Below are 16,783 nucleotides of genomic sequence, written 5' to 3'. Positions count from 1 at the left end.
TGTTATTCACAATAACCAAGAGTGGGGGCCAACCTAAATATCCATCATAGATAAATGGATAAACAAAAGGTATCATGTACATACAATGGAATATTACATAGTCTTAAAAAGGAAGGGAATTCTAACACATGCTACAACATGATGAACCTTGAGGAGATGATGCTAAGTGAAATAATCCAGTCACAAAAAGACAAACAGCGTATTATCCTACTTGTGTGAGGTACCTAGGGTACTCAAATTCATAGAAAGGGAATGTGAAATGGTGATTGCCAGGGGTTGGAGGATGGGGAGCTGTTGGTGTTTAATATGCATAGACTTTCAGTTTTACAAAATGAAGAGTTCTAGAGATTGGTTGTCAACAATGTGAATATACTTACCTCTACTGAACTGTAGACTTAAAAATGGTTAAGATGGTAAATTTCATGCTATGTGTATTTTACCACAATAAAATTTTTTTTAAGTTCAGAGATGGTACAAGTGCACAACCTCTTACTCACAATGCTGAAATCCAAAAAGCTCTGAAAACCAGAAGTTATGATAACAGCCTACTGTCCCAGACTCCACTGGCATGCTACATAATAAATAGTATATGCAAAATATTTAATCTTCTAAAATTGGAAAAACTCTAAATGCTGACACACATCTGGCCTCCAAAGGTTTCAGATAAAAGACTGTTGACCTGTATTCTGGCAATATCCATTTTTTTCTCTTTAGATGAGGACAGTCAGAGACTGATTGTGGACATCTGATCCATTCATTCACTAACTAAAGATGCATTATATCACTATGGTTCCGGTGTTTTGCTGGCTGGTCCCTGCTTTGGAAAAAGTAATCGACAACTTGGGTGAAATAATCAGCAGGCAGCTCTTTGTTTTGTTTTCCCACTTCCCTTTACCCATTTCAGGTTTCACTTCAGGACAGTTGCCTGATGCTGAATGTTGCAAGTCTCGCCAGGAACACCTGACAAGCCAGGGTCTGCCTAGATGCACAGTGATGTTTTAGGACTGCTTACCAGATCACACCTGGGCACGCTGGACACAAACTGGGCCCCTTGGCAGCCTAGGATAAATCCAGCTAGATTTAAGAGGACACAAACCACAGAGAGCAGCACGAAGAGGTTTACCTGAAATGGCAAGAGAATGGACAGTCAGTAAAATATAACAGCTAAATTCAGACAGAGTTTTACCTGATTTTAAAAACTCATATTCTCTTCCAAGAGAACATTTTTTAAAGAAAAGATCAGAACCGTGTTTTTAATGTACAAACTTTTTTTTCACATTTTAGACTTCTTAAAATTGTGCTGAGGGATGCAACTGACTCTTAAGTCTTCTCAATAACCTCAAGTCCTTATTTTTTTCCTCTTTGAAAATAATTCTTACTCCCTTATCTTCCACCCACACATTACACTAAGCCCTAGCTATTTCCTCCTTGAGCCACTCTTATTTTTTTTTCCTTTAGTTTTGTGGGATCAGCAGCAAATAAACAAATACAGAACTCCGGAATATAAGTGAAACACAGGGACATCAAGGAGCTCAGAGCCTTTACTATCCAGAAATCACAGTACGCAGATGGACATAAAAATGGGTATTTTTTTCAGTTCTGAACACTTTAGGTACTAAAGAATATGCACACAAAGATTTTCCATGTGCTTTTCTCTAAAGTTAATTATTACAAATATTACTCCAAATAATTAAAAAATCGATAGTAGTCAACTGAGAAGCCAGTATTTACTTAGTACAAGTTAGAGATTATGCAGGCTTTTCAACTTGAGAGCCATGATTATTAAGAAAATCAAAATCTTATTGCAAATATAAAAGCAAATATAAAAGATTAGAGGCAATAATTATCAGGGTTAGAACCAAGCGTCAATTCAGGTAGCTGATATGTCAGAGTTGGCTGGTAAATAAGTTCACATATGAACTCTAAGGGAGAAATCTTGTTCTTTAACTATTGTTATTCCAAGTCAAGCTTGAAAGCATTTCCCGAGACCCATTTTATGAGTCAATGTTTAATATCACATGATGCCACTTTACCTAGGTGGAATTCCTTCTTCTCTCCAAGAGAAGTTTGGCTTCTTTCCTTTTACTGTTAATTTGGATTCAGCCTGTCATCAGATCTTGGGGAAAATACTAATGTAAGCTGCTGTTGTTACTGTTTCCCAGGCTGGATTCTCCAGTGTCTACTGGACTTGACTTGGGCAGCATATAGAATATGTCCCCTCTTGCACTGTATCATTTATGATTATGCCACAGTTTCTTGGAAAAGGAGAATACATAATTGGCAAGGGACAGGGCTTGACCTTCCCACATGGGCTTCTATTACACACTAGCAGTTGCTACTCAAAGAGATCTAATATATCTGTAATCCTTATACCCAATAACACAATCACTGTTACTATGGAAAAGTCTTGAGTTTTCCTTTGGAAATTTTCTTTTAAGATAATATACAATGCCTTGAGAAAAAAGTGTGGTTATAATGCCCATCAGTACGCCAATAAAAATTAACATTATCAACTATAAAATGGGTGAGGGCCCATTACTCCTAACACTGAACCCAAAATCTCTTCACTAAAATCTTAAAGCCAGCCCACTGAAGGACACAGTTAGGAAAATCAATAGTAGGCAAGCTACAGACTGGTAGAAAATATTTTCATGCATATATTGAACAAACAACAACTTGTGTCCAGAATATACAAGTAACTCCTCAAATCAATAATAAAGACACAATCAACCCAATTAAAAATTGGGGCAAAAGACTTAAATAGACATTTCATACAGACACATAAAAAATATAAGAATAGCCAATAAGCACATGTAAAGGTCTTCAAATAATTAGTTGTCACAAGTGCAAAGTAAAAACCACAATGAGATACCACTTCACACCAACTAGAATGGTTAAAATGTAAAAGACTGACAAAACCAAGTGTTGGTGAGGATGAGGAACACTTGGACTCTCAGACACTGCTTGTGCAAGTATAAGATGGCACAACCACTTTAGAAAATTGTTTGTCATATGATAAAAAAAAAAAGCTCCTCATCACTGGTCATTAGAGAAATGCAAATCAAAACCACAATGAGATACCATCTCATGCCACTTAGAATGGCAATCATTAAAAAGTCAGGAAACAACAAATGCTGGAGAGGATGTAGAGAAATAGGAACACTTTTACACTGTTGGTGGGAGTGTAAATTAGTTTAATAATTGTGGAAGACAATGTGGTGATTCCTCAAGGATCTAGAACCAGAAATTCCATTTGACCCAGCAATCCCATTATTGGGTATATACCCAAAGGATTATAAATCATTCTACTATAAAGACACACACACAAGTATGTTTATTGCAGCACTATTCACAATACCAAAGACTTGGAACCAACCCAAATGCCTATCAATGACAGACTGGATAAAGAAAATGTGGCACATATTCACAATGGAATACTATGCAGCCATAAAAAAGAATGAGTTCATGTCCTTTGCAGGGACATGGATGAAGCTGGAAACCATCATTCTCAGCAAACTAACACAGGAATAGAAAACCAAACACCGCATGTTCTCACTCATAAGTGGGAGTTGAACAATGAAAACACATGGACACAGGGAGGAAAACTTCACACACCAGGGCCTGCCGAGGGTGGGGGCCCGGGGAGGGATAGCATTAGGAGAAATACTAACGTAGTTGAGAGTTGATGGGTGCAGCAAACCACCATGGCATGTGTATACCTATGTAACAAACCTGCACATTCTGCACACGTATCCCAGAACTTAAAGTATAATTTAAAAAAAAGAAAATTGTTTGTCAGTTTCTTAAAAATTAAATATAAATCTCCCATGCAGAAGAAGTGCAAATAATTTATGAAGCCACTGCCAAATTCTACCAAACTTATAAAGAAGAACTAACACCAGTTCTCCTCAAGCTATTCCAAAAAATTGGAGAGGGAATTCTCCCTAACACATTTACAAAGCTAGCATTATCCTAATACCAACACCAGACAAGAACACAACAAAAAAAGAAAATATCCAATGTCCCTGATGATCATAGACACAAAAATCCTCAATGAAATGCTAGCAAACTGAATCTAACAGCACATCAAAAAGATATACATCATGATCAAGTGGAATTTGTTCCATTCATGCAAGGATAGTTCAACATGCCCAAATCAATAAATGTGATACATCGCATCATGAGAATGAAGGACAAAAAGCACATGATCATCAAATTTAACATCCCTTCAACAGACTAGGCATAGAAGAAACATACCTCAACATAATAAGGACCATAAATGAAAAACCCACAGCTAACACCACACTGAATGAGGAAAAGCTGAAAGCCTTTCCTCTAAGAACTGGAACAAGACAAGGATGCCCACTTTTAATACTTCTATTCAACACAGTACTAGAAGTCCTATCCAGAGCAATATCAGGAAAGAGAAAGAAATAAATGGCATCCAAATTAGTGAAGAGGAAGTCAAATTGTTCCTCTTTGCAGATGACATAATCTTACAGCTAGAAAAATCTAAAGACTCCCCCAAAAGACTCTTAAATCTGATAAATAAATTCAGTAAAGTCTCAGGATACAAAATCAACATTTAGAAAATCAGTAGCATTTATATACACCAATAACAAATGAGCTGAGAAAGAAATCAAGAAGGCAATCCCATTTACAATAGCTACAAATATATATATATGTATGTGTGTATATATATATATGTATGCGTATATATATATGTGTGTGTGTGTGTGTATGTGCGTGTGTGTGTATATAAAACACCTAGGAATAAATTTAACCAAGGAGGTAAAAGACCTCTAGAAAGAAAACTAAAAACACTGATGAAAGATATGGAAAAAGACAAAAACAAATAACAATACATCCCATGTTCATGGATTGGAAAAATTAATATTGTCAAAATGAGCATATTCCCCAGAGCAATCTAAAGATTCACTGCAATCCCTATCAAAATACCAATGACATTTTTCACAGAAACAGAAAAGAAATCCTAAAATTCATATGAAACCAAAAAAGAGCCCAAAGAGCCAAAACAATCCTGAGAAAAGCTGAAGGCATCACATTACCTGACCTCAAAGGTTATAGTAACCAAAACAGCATGGTACTGCTATAAAAACAAATATATAGACTAGGTGTGATGGCTCACACCTGTAATCCCAGCACCTTAGGATGCCGAGGTGGGAGGATCACTCAAGCCCAGGACTTCAAGATCAGGCTTGGCAACATAGTGAGACCTTGTCTCTACAAAAAAAAAAAAATTGTTTAATTAGCCAGGTGTAGTGGGGTGCACCTGTATTCCCAGCTACTTGGGAGGCGGAAGTGGGAGTATTGCTTGAGCCTGGGAAATCAAGGCTGTAGTGAGCTATGTTCATGCCACCGCACTTCAGCGTGGGTGACAGGCCAACAACCTGTCTCAAAATAAATTAAGTTAAATTAAAATTTTAAAAATGTAGACTAATGGAACAGAATAGAGAACCCAGAAATAAATCCAAATATTTATAGCCAACTGAGTTTTAACAGAGGCACCAAGAACATACATTGGAGAAAAGACACTCTCTTCAATAAATGATACTGGGAAAACTAAATAACCATATTCAGAAGAAAAAACTAGACCCCTATTTCTCAACATATACAAAATCAACTCAAAATGGATTAAAGACTTAAACATAAAACCTGAAACTAGGAAACTGCTAGAAGAAAACATAGGGAAAATACTCTAGAACACTGGTCTAGGCAAAGATTTTATGGCTAAGACCTCAAAAGCACAGGCAACAAAAACAAAATAGACAAATGAGACTATATTAAACTAAAAAGCTCCTGTGAAGCCAAGGAAACAATCAATGGAGTGAAGAGACAACCTGTAGAATGAGAGAAAACAAACTATTCATCTGACAAGGGACTAATATCCGGAATATACAAGAAACTCAAACAACTCAATGGCAAAAAAAAAACCCAGTTGGAATTACCAATTGTACCAATGGGCAAAGACTGTGGATAGACATTTCTCAAAAGAAGATATACAAATGGTTAACAGGGTTATGAAAAAGTGCACAACATCGCTAATCATCAGGGAAATACAAATCAAAACCACAATGAGATAACATCTTAAAGTTAGAATGGCTATTATCAATAAGACAAAAAATAACACATGTTGGTGAGGATGTGCAGAAAAAGGAACTGTTATACATTGCTGGTGGGCATGTAAATTAGTAGAGCCATTATGAAACACAGTGTGGAGATTCCTCAAAAAATAAAAATAGAGTTACCATGTGATCCAGTAATCCCACTACTGGATATTTACGGAAAAGAAAAGAAATCAGTATATCAAAGGGATTCCTGCACCGTTGTGTTTATTGCAGTACTATTCACAATAGCTAAGTTATGGAAGCAACCTAAATGCCCATCAACAGATGAGGGAATAAAGAATATATGGTATATATACACATTGAAATGTTTAATTGGCCATAAAAAAGAATGAAATCCTGTCATTTTGCAGCAACCTGAACGGAACTGAGGCCCTTATGTTAAGGGAAATAAACCAGGCACAGAAAGATAAATATTACATGTTCTCATTCACATGTGGGAGCTTAAACAGTTAATCTCATCAAGATAGAGAGTAGAATTATAGTAACCAGAGACTGAGATGGGTGCATGTGGGGTGTGGGGGATAGGATCAAGGAAGAGAGGTTGGTTAATGTATATAAACATACAATTAGATAGAAGGAATAAGTTCTAATGTTTGAAAGCAGAGTAGGGTGACTATAGTTAACAAAAATATATTGTATATTTCAAAATAGCTAGAAGTCTTGAAATGTCCCCAATACATAGAAATGATAAACACTCAAGGTGAGGGATATCCTAAACACCCTGATTTGATCATTATATGATCATTATTTTGTTGCTATCCATGTAACAAAATAGCACGTTTAACCCATATGTCCATATATTATGTATCAATTTTTTAAAACTGCATTGAGTGAAATTAGCCAGATACTGTATGATTTCACTTACTTAAAGTTTAGGAATAGAAAAAATAATCTATACTGATAGAAATTAGAAGAGTGATTGCCTATTTGTGAGGACGGCAGGGAGGGAGGAGATTGACTGGAAACACATGAAAGAATGTTCTGGCGTGATAATGTTCTACCTTTTGTTTTGGGTGGTAGTTACATGCATTATTCAAATTGTCAAAATTTAGCTAACTGAACACTTGCAATCTGGAACAGCAATGTATATAAAACATACTTACCTTATTTTTAAAAAGAAAATCCTAAATCCAGCAGTCAAGGCAGGATTCTGAGATCATACAATGAATGTGGCTACTTCTAAAATGTCTGACTGACAGACAAGCTGAGAGAATGCTCCAGGGAGTCACTGCCTGGTAGGCTTCATTTCCCTCCTATACTGGAGGGGCTGCCAAGTACAAGTCAAAGTCAAATCATTAGAATGCCACTCCTGCAAAACCCAGAAGGAAGACCCGGGGTTTCATTTGTACACATAGACTGTGTACAAAATCGCCATGCACTGTTCTTCAACTTTATTCCGGCATATGACTTTACTATTATGTTATTAAAACTCTGGTCAAACTTAGCCAAATGGTCACCTGAATTACTCTAGCACAGACAACTGTGGCATATATGAGACATAGCTCTTTAAGAAGTTGGATCATCTTCCAGGATACAAAATATTGGAGTCATAAAGAACTCAGGGTTTACAGGGACCTTCAGAATGGATGCCTCTAGCTTTAACCTGGTTATAATGGGATCACTTCCAAGACCCAAATTTGTATCTCAAGCTTCATCAGATGGCATCCTCCTTAAACTGACGACAATAAAATATCAGCTGCCAAAGCACGTTATAGTCACAAAGACGACTCAGCAACATCTGGGAAGGGGAAGAATTTCTTATATTTCTCATAAGAAATTACACTTGCCTTAAAAAAAAATCATAGCAGGTGATCAGAGTTTCTCTTGAAACTCAAATCTGAATTTGAAATATGGAGACCTGGCTCAAATTCAGGCTTTCCCACTTGTTTGCTGTGATATCTTAGGCCAATTCTGTGAGACTTTTCTCATCCATTAAGTGGGTCTATCTTCCCAACTACCTCACAAAATTATTATGAGAGTCACCTAAAATTATTTATATGGAAGTCCTTTATCAACTGCAAAATACAATGCACACAGTGTCATTATTACTGGGTATTTCCTCTTTGCAGGAGCAGCTTGTTATTGCAAAGTGAATTTCACAAAACACATTTCATTAGGTTTGGTACCAGAATTTCATTATTTTGCTTGTGACATCTGAATTTATGGCAGCTGGAAGGGACACTCAAATTGTAAGATAAATCTGCAGTTACATTATTTCCAAAACGTGTCCAAAAAGAATGATGTCTGCAGCCTCCTTTAGGAACTCGCTCTACACTGGACCACTGACATCTGCGTGTGGGGCATCTCTTGTTTGCCCTGCCACAGCCTCTCTCCACACTTACCCTTCCTTTACTCTACCCATGGGGAAGGCTGATGTATGCAGACTGGCTCAGTGGGGCTACTCTGCCCTCTGATCTCCAGTGAAGCTCAACCAACAGGGACCCCTGATGGAAAGAAGACCACAGGGAGGGAAGAGAGTGAGGCTGGGGGAGTTATTCTCCTGGTTCCTTCTCTGCAGCCTCAGGCTGGCTGTGTCCCTCAAAGGAAAGCCATACAGGCTCTCAGGGGTCCTCTGTACCTGACTCTGACTCCCAGATTCTTGCCACCACCCCCACTCTTCCCTGCAGGCTTAGAAAAGGTTAACAGTTTCACCATTCCCCATACCCTGCACATATCTTTGTGAGTCATCCCTTTATTAACCACTTGTCAATTGTAATTGTATTGTGTCATCTGTTTCCTGCTGGGAGCTTGACTGATACAACTTCTCTATAAAATTTTTCCTTATATTAATATTTAACCTAATTTTTTTCCTGCTCATTAAGCCCCATTCCTATTGTTCTCATTTCAAATTAATCATCACTTGCCCAGTGAAGTAAACGCTATGGGTTACTGCTCCTGAATTCTACTAAAGCCAATGCATCATTGGGGTTTACTCTCAAGAAACAGAAAAACACAAAGTTGACAGAGAACTGTCTTTCTAGAACTTGTATTTTAGACTGTGAGAGACAGTGGGCGCCAAAAAGTAGAGGGCTTGCCCCACATCGCCCTGTGGTCTTTAAAAGTGAGATGCAAAATCCAACTATTCAAGGATACATTGCAAAATCCAAGATCCAAAGAGCTAGTGCTCTCACAGGGACTAGCAACATGTGTGTATTGGTCAGGGTTCTCTAGGGGTGCAGAACTAATGGGATAGATTGATATATAAAGGGGGTTTATTAAGTAGTATTAACTCACACAATCACAAGGTCCCACAATAGGCTGTCTGCAAGCTGAGGAGCAAGGAAGCCAGTCTGAGCCCCAAAGCTGAAGAACTCGGAGTCCGATGTCCAAGGGCAGGAAGCATCCAGCACAGGAGAAAGATGTGGGCTGGGAGGCTAGGCCAGTCTAGCTTTTTCACGTTTTTCTGCCTGCTTTCTATTCACTGGCAGCGATTAGATGGTGCCCACCCAGATTAAAGGTGGGTCTGACTTTCCTAGCCCACTGACTCAAATGTTAATCTCCTTTGGCAACACCCTCACAGACATACCCAGGATCAATGCTTTGCATCCTTCAATCCAATCAAGTTGACACTCAGTATTAACCATCACAATGAGTTAAGTCTTCTATGCTTTTCTTATTTTTTGTTATTCATTTGAATCATGACTACTTTATGATATTTATACCAGGTGCCTTTATGATACTTATACCAGGTGCCTTTATGCAAAACGAATTATGTTTTTCAATTCAGTATTTTGAATTCACCTCAGCTCTGATCTCTGGTAATTGTACCCCCAGTTCATTCCAGGTCTCAATTAACTGACCCAATGAAAGAATGTTTGGGGAACCTGAGGCTATCAAGAAGCAACATCACCTTCAATTTGCCTATCCCTCCCTGCTAAGATTTCTTCATAATCCCTGTCACATAATATCATTAAATAATTATGCCTATCACAGCTTGGTATTGTTTGATACAAGATTTCATTCTTTAAATAGGCTGACCTTTCCCTACTGCCTAAGGACTTTTATTTTGCTCCTTACTTCCCCACTGCTCCAATCTCAAGATGCGACTTAAACTCACTGTGCAGGTTTAAATAAATAAATAGTTCCAGTAACCGTGGGAAGGCAGAATAGTTTAAAAGTGAATAGGTTTTCAATGGTGAATTGAGCATAAGTATTTAGCTCTACTAGCTCCTGAAAACCCACTAAAATGACAGGAAAAGAAAATATTTTTAATGCAGAAATCCTTAAGGATAGACAGAACATGAGAACAGCAACAAAATTTTAGAAGGTAGAAAGTTGGTGGACAAGAATGAATTGACTCAGTGGTCCTGAGAAAACTGAATCCCACAAAAGCAATGAAGAAAGCCAAAACTCAACAGGATTTACTCTTCAGAATCCCCAGATGTTCAGAAATGGTGGCACCAGATACTCTTCAGAATGAAAGTGAGCCTCAAAATAATACTGACAAGAGTCTATTAAAAAAAAGAATTAGAAAATGGTACAACCACAATAGAAAATGATCAGCAGTTTCTAACAAAGTTAAATTTATACCACTCTATGACCTTTGCATATGTTCACAAAAAAAACATACACAAGAATGTTCACAGCACATGCCATAATGGCCCAAAACTGGAAAGAACCAAAATGCCAATAACAGAAGAATGGATGAACAAATTATGGTACATTTCGTAAGTGGAATGAAACTCAACAATAAAAAGAAACAAACAATGGATGCATATAAAACATGGATGAATCTCAGAAACCTTATATTGACTGAAAGAAGCCAGACACAAAAGGGCATGTGCTGTATGATTCCATATTAAAAAAACTTCTAGAACACATAAAAATAACCTATGGTAGAAAAAAATCAGAACAGTGGTTTCTCTTGCAGGGAGAGAGAGGAATCAACTGAGAAGAGGCATAAGGAAACTTTATAGAATGCTGAAAAAGTTCTGTATCTTGATCTGGATAATGATTATACAGGTGTATACATGTATAAAAATTCAGCAATTTATACATTTAAGATTTGTGCATGGTACCATATATAAATTATCCCCTTTTAAAAAAAAGTCACTTAGAACTTCTGATTCCTTTTTCTGACCACAGCTTTGGACCCAGAAGAAAATCTCAACCGCAGCTAAAGGCTGAAAGATTTTTCACTGGAAAGCCAAAATTCTATGGAGCCATGCCTTCAAAATTTTGAGAGAGAATTCCAATTTTGGAATCCTATACTTAGCTAAAAATGTTGATCAAGCTTGAATAGGATAAAAATATTTTTACTTTTTTTTTTTTGCAATTTACATACAAGATTTTTAAAATGTGTTTTTAACATACCCTTTTCTCAGAAATCTACTACAGGATGCTCCACCAAAATTTGTGGGGAGCAAGGGAAAAAAAGAAGCTACGGAATCCAGGAAACAGGGATCCAACTCAAGAGAGGTTCAGGGAACGCCCAGGATAATGGTGAAAAGATGATAAAGATGATAGTAACATGAAGAGCCTACTGGGCAGCCAGTCCAGATAGAGCAAGTCAAAAGGCTCCAGGAAGGATGAAAGTGACAGAATATCCAACAGACGTATTTGAATATATGGAAGAGGGACTTAAACAATAAGAGGATGGTTGACATTTGTATCAATAATACACAGAAAAATGAAGCAAATGAAGAAGGACCTTTGAACAAGTTAACTTTTGTTAACTTGAAGAAAAATAAAATATTTTACTGGAGAGGAAAGAGGTTAGTCAAAATAAAATAAACACTGAAAATTGCTCTGACCAAAATCATGATATAACTTTATTGAGAAAGGGACTATAAAAGTATGTGTTGGGGCAGGGGGTGAAATGTAACAGAGAAAGATTTCCTACTTGTCTACAATGCCTAAGTGACTGATTGCCTTTGGAAATTGGTTGAAGTGATTGTGTTTTGAAAATGGGATAAGGAACTGAAGATTTCTTCTTCAGACTTACAGCACTATTTGACCCTTTAAACTATGTGCACATATAACCTTGACAAATGGAAAAACTAAGTTTAAAGCATAAAATGGAATAAAAAACATGAACTCGGAGTGAGATAAATGTGTGTTTAATTTCCAGCCCATTGGCTTACTAGCCGAATAATCTTGAGCAAATTACTGAAACTCACTGGGTCTCATTTACTTATAAAAAATGAGTGATACCTCAAATGGCTGTTGAAAGGAACAACCAAAAAAAAGCAAAATAAGAGCATGTCTATAAAGCTGCCCACAGCAGTGCCCAACATGTAGAATATGTTCAATACATCTCTCCTCAACAAATGTACTTGTCAATTCACAAACTTTTAATAGATCAGGAACTATGGCCATCTCTCTGTCTTCGTGCCTATCCTCCAACTTAGCACTTTTTTCCTTCTCCCTTCATGCAGTTGTCATCCCCATCTAGCCTGTAACTGTCCTCACTGTCCCACTCTCAGTCCTCACACCTGTCCCTGACCTTTGCCATCCGTGTTAGTCCATTTTCATGCTGCTAGAAAGAACTGCCCAAGACCAGGTAACTTATAAAAGAAAGAGGTTTAATTGACTCACAGTTCAGCATGGCTGGAGAGACATACAATCACAGCAGAAGGTGAAGGGGAAGCAAGGCAACTTCTTCACAAGGTAGCAGGAAGGAGATGTGCCAAGTGAAGGGGGAACAGCCCCTTATAAAACCATCAGATCTCATGAGAACTCACTCACTATCATGAGAACAGGATAAGGAAAAATGCCACCATGATTCAATTATCTCCACCTGGTCCCTCCCTTGACACGTGGGGATTATGGGAATTACAATTCAAGATGAAATTTGGGTGGGGACACAAAGCCTAACCATATCACCATCTCACCTCAAGTTCTTAGTATGCTCATTGGTGGATGTGGGTATAAACCAACTTCCCAACTGGGTTTGGCCTCTATCACATCTGTCTGGCATCACATGCAGTATTCTAATAAGAAAGAAAGGCTTTGCCTGGGCGCAGTGGCTAACGTCTGTAATCCCAGCACTTTAGGAGGCTGAGGCAGGCGGATCACTTGAGGTCAGGAGATCAAGACCAGCCTGGCCAACATGGTGAAACCCCGTCTCTACTAAAAATGCAAAAATTAGCCAGGCATGGTGGTATACGCCTATAATCCCAGCTACTCAGGACGCTGAGGCAGGAGAATCGCTTGAATCCAGGAGGTGGAGGTTACACAGTGAGCCGAGATCGTGCTGCTGCACTCCAGCATGGGTGACAGAGTAAGACTCTGTCTCAAAAAAAAAAAAAAAAAAGAAAGAAAGAAAGAAACAAAAAGAAAAAGAAAAAGAAAAAAAGGCTTTATTAATGCTTCAAAAAATTTTTCCTTAACAATTAAATATGTTCAACAAATGTGATGCTTCTTTTTAAATTATCAGAAATAACACATATTTTTCCTAAATGTTAACAATGAATTTGTGCATGTACATGTATTGTTTTTATTTAAATATGAGCAGTTCACCAAATTATTTCCTCATGAGAAGAAACTTCTAAGAAAGCAGGAACTTTTACTTCAAAAGGTGTTAATCCCACCCTAGAATTCTTCTCTTTCACACTCTGTTTTGTCTTTTAATTCCCCAAGAAAATATTACTGGTCCTCATTTAATCATTGTGCCCTTTTTTCCCCCTCATATGCAGCCTTTTGATACTGCTCAACAATAAATATTAAAAAATCCTTTTCTCCAGTGGGGTAGAAAATCTGAAACAAGAACACAAAAACCTAAGTGGTGGTAAATAATACTGAATGAATGAGTCAGTCAACCAATCAATGGACAAATGAAAGAAAATCTATTCTTTCTGATAAGTGCTACATACAGGTATCATACATTCTTACTAATATTCTAGGACATATACAGACAGGCCTCAAAGGCAAACACCTGCTTGACTATCACTGCTAGCATGAAAATGGCTACCACCATTGCTTCTGCTGGGAACTCATCACTTCCTCAAGAAAGAAGACAGGAAGTGTTGGGACTTCAACTCCATTATGTCAAAGGAAGAAGTGAGAATGGTAGGTGGGTGGAAGAACAAAATACCTGTTCCTTAGAATTCAAGTTCCATTTTCCCACTGAAACAAGAACAATTGTGTGGTCTTGCTGAGACTCTAACTGCTATTTAACATGTATGTCCTCAGAGCCATGGAGTCCAAGTACCAAAAAACCTGATTAGTCACTGATTAATAAGACAAATGGCACAGGACCCGTGACAGTTAACGTAACCACTTATTTAACTCTTAACATTTTATGTTTTAATTCAATTTGGGGAAGCATTTCAATATAAAGATCTAGAATCATGAGCAAAGTCATCTGAACACAACACAATGGCACTGGAAAAAAAATAATTAAAGACAAGGCACCAAACTAAAATTTTTCTGAACTGGTTTAGCAAAACGAATGCTTGGATTGACAGCCCAGCACCACAGCAACCAACAAAACATCATAAATCACAACCACTCACAAAGCCCACACTCTCACCACTGTCAACCTATTTCAGGAGCTCCCACATGCACTGACTTGGTTTGCCTGTGCACCTCTCTAATCCTTAGACCCCAACAGAACCTACTCCCAGTTTCAGTCCCTTGACACCCTTTAAACTTCTGCCAGAAGTTTGGCAGATACATTACCATCGCCCAGACCAGCTCTCCTTGCCAACAAGCCAAACACAGGCCCATTGCTGTGAACAGAACCGACTGTTGCTCTTTCCTCTCCAGCATGCTGAAGTGCCAGGTTTACTCATATTATGGAAGTCCCTGATTTTCTTTCTATAAAGTGTTTAAGATATAATAATAACCATTGCTTTCTCACTCCTCTTTCAACAGGGGTGAAAGGCCTCTTGCTTCTCCTACCAGAGTGAGACACAAATATTTATCATTTGGGGACACAACTTTCAGGAGAGCTAAAAGCTCTTATAAGCCAGAGTTGCTTAGTCCTAGTGAAAACATACACGTCTCAAGGGCACTTTCAAGCCTCTTGTGAACAGCAAATTCTGCCCTATCCCAGGTCCCTCAGTCCCTCCTTTTAGCACATTGTCTCTCATTTCTCAGGAAAGTGACTTTAACAAAAAATTTTTTTTTTTTTTTTTTTTTTTTTTTTTGTTGAGACGGTGTCTCACTTTGTTGCCTAGGCTGGCCTCACACTCCTGGTCTCAAGCCAATCCTTCCACCTCAGCCTCCCAAAGCACTGGGGTTGCTGGCATGAGCCACTGTACCCAGCTGAAAAGTGATTTCTTATAAGCCAAGCAATCAGCCTCTGCAGAGAAGATGGGACCCTCAGCACATATCTACTCTATAATTCCTCAGCTCAAGTTGGGCATCACTATCACCCCTACATTAACAAGCTCTCATTAGGAATATGACCAAGACCAGGGCAGAGTCACAAGAGAAACAGTCAGTGGATCATGTGACACATGAGATTTATTGTTCCAATAAGGTGAGCTGGTCAGGAACCAGATCTGCTATGCCCCTTGGGAATAAGGTGGCCAAAATAAATTTTGATTTGAAGATTAGAAAGGCAGCAGAAAGTTCGTTGTAAACAAAGTTGCATATCCATGGTTCCTGAGACTCCACTTCTCTGGCTTCATTCCTCTTTTATCCTTTCCTCTGTGCCTCTCTAATTTTCTTTCTTTCTCTACTTCTGGCCCCTTCTTTGCTGCTTTTAGCTTCTCAAGGTTCAGCAGGTTACAGAGTCAGATCATATGACTCCCCAACCACAAAGATCACAGTTCCTAAGAAGAATCTGCAAACCAGGGTCAGCAGTCTCCAAAGATGGCCAACAGCAAGTCCTTCTCCCTCTGTACTCATATGGCGTTCCCCACATCACGAGGTGAGGTCCAGTACATACCATGGAATCTCATTCAGCCATGAAAAGGAATAAAGTTCTAACACATGCTCCGACAGCATGGATAGACCTTGAAAACATTTTGCTAAGTGAAATAAGCCAGACACAAAAGGACAACTATTGTATGATTCCACTTACTTATATGCGATACCTAGAATAGGCACAGTCATAGAGACAGAAAGTAGAATAGTGGTTGCCACGGACTTCGGAGGAGAAGGAAATGGGGCGTTGTTGTTTAATGGGTATAGTTTCTATTTGGGATGATGAAAAAGTTCTGGAGATGGACAGTGGTGCAGCACAACACTGTGAACATGCTTAATGCCACTAAACGTACACTTTAAAATGCCACTGAATTGTACACTTTAAAATGTTTAAAATGTTAAGTTTTATGTTATGTTATATATGTTTTACCACAACAAAAAATTGCACACACACAAAAAAGTAGGCCTCCTGGAACACTACTCACTTGAAACACTCCATCTCAGAAACCAGCCACCATGTTACGTGAGGAGGTCACATGTTCATGCTCTCGTCACCAGCCCTAGCTGAGCTCCCAGGCAACAGCCAGTATCACTTGCCAGTCACGTGAAAGAGCCATCAGAGAGGTCCGGGGCAGTCAAACCTCCGGATGATTCCCAACCCAGCTGCCATCTAACTGCAATCACATGAGAGACGCCAAACAGGAATCCTGTCGATTCACAAAACCATAAGAGACAATCATAAGTTGTGGTTTGAAACCATTAGGTTTTGGGGTGGTTTGTTATGCAGTCAGTCATGGATAATTGGAGTGCCTGACCCT

The 16,783-nt window shown here is 38.4% G+C and overlaps 1 protein-coding gene across 1 annotated transcript in view; it reads right to left on the bottom strand.

Annotated features, from left to right (window-relative positions):
• ENTREP1 (endosomal transmembrane epsin interactor 1) overlaps positions 1–16,783 on the bottom strand; it is a 66,514-nt gene that overhangs the window by 19,812 nt on the left and 29,919 nt on the right. Inside the window, exon 3 of the mRNA XM_054502383.2 lies at positions 1,013–1,123. Within this exon, the coding sequence (XP_054358358.1) occupies positions 1,013–1,123 (111 nt within the window). The remainder of the gene's footprint in view (positions 1–1,012; positions 1,124–16,783) is intronic.

The sequence above is a fragment of the Pongo pygmaeus genome, chromosome 13 (genome assembly GCF_028885625.2).
Source record: "Pongo pygmaeus isolate AG05252 chromosome 13, NHGRI_mPonPyg2-v2.0_pri, whole genome shotgun sequence".
In the NCBI taxonomy this organism is placed as follows: Eukaryota; Metazoa; Chordata; class Mammalia; order Primates; family Hominidae; genus Pongo; species Pongo pygmaeus.
This window is presented reverse-complemented; position numbering and strand designations above follow the sequence as displayed.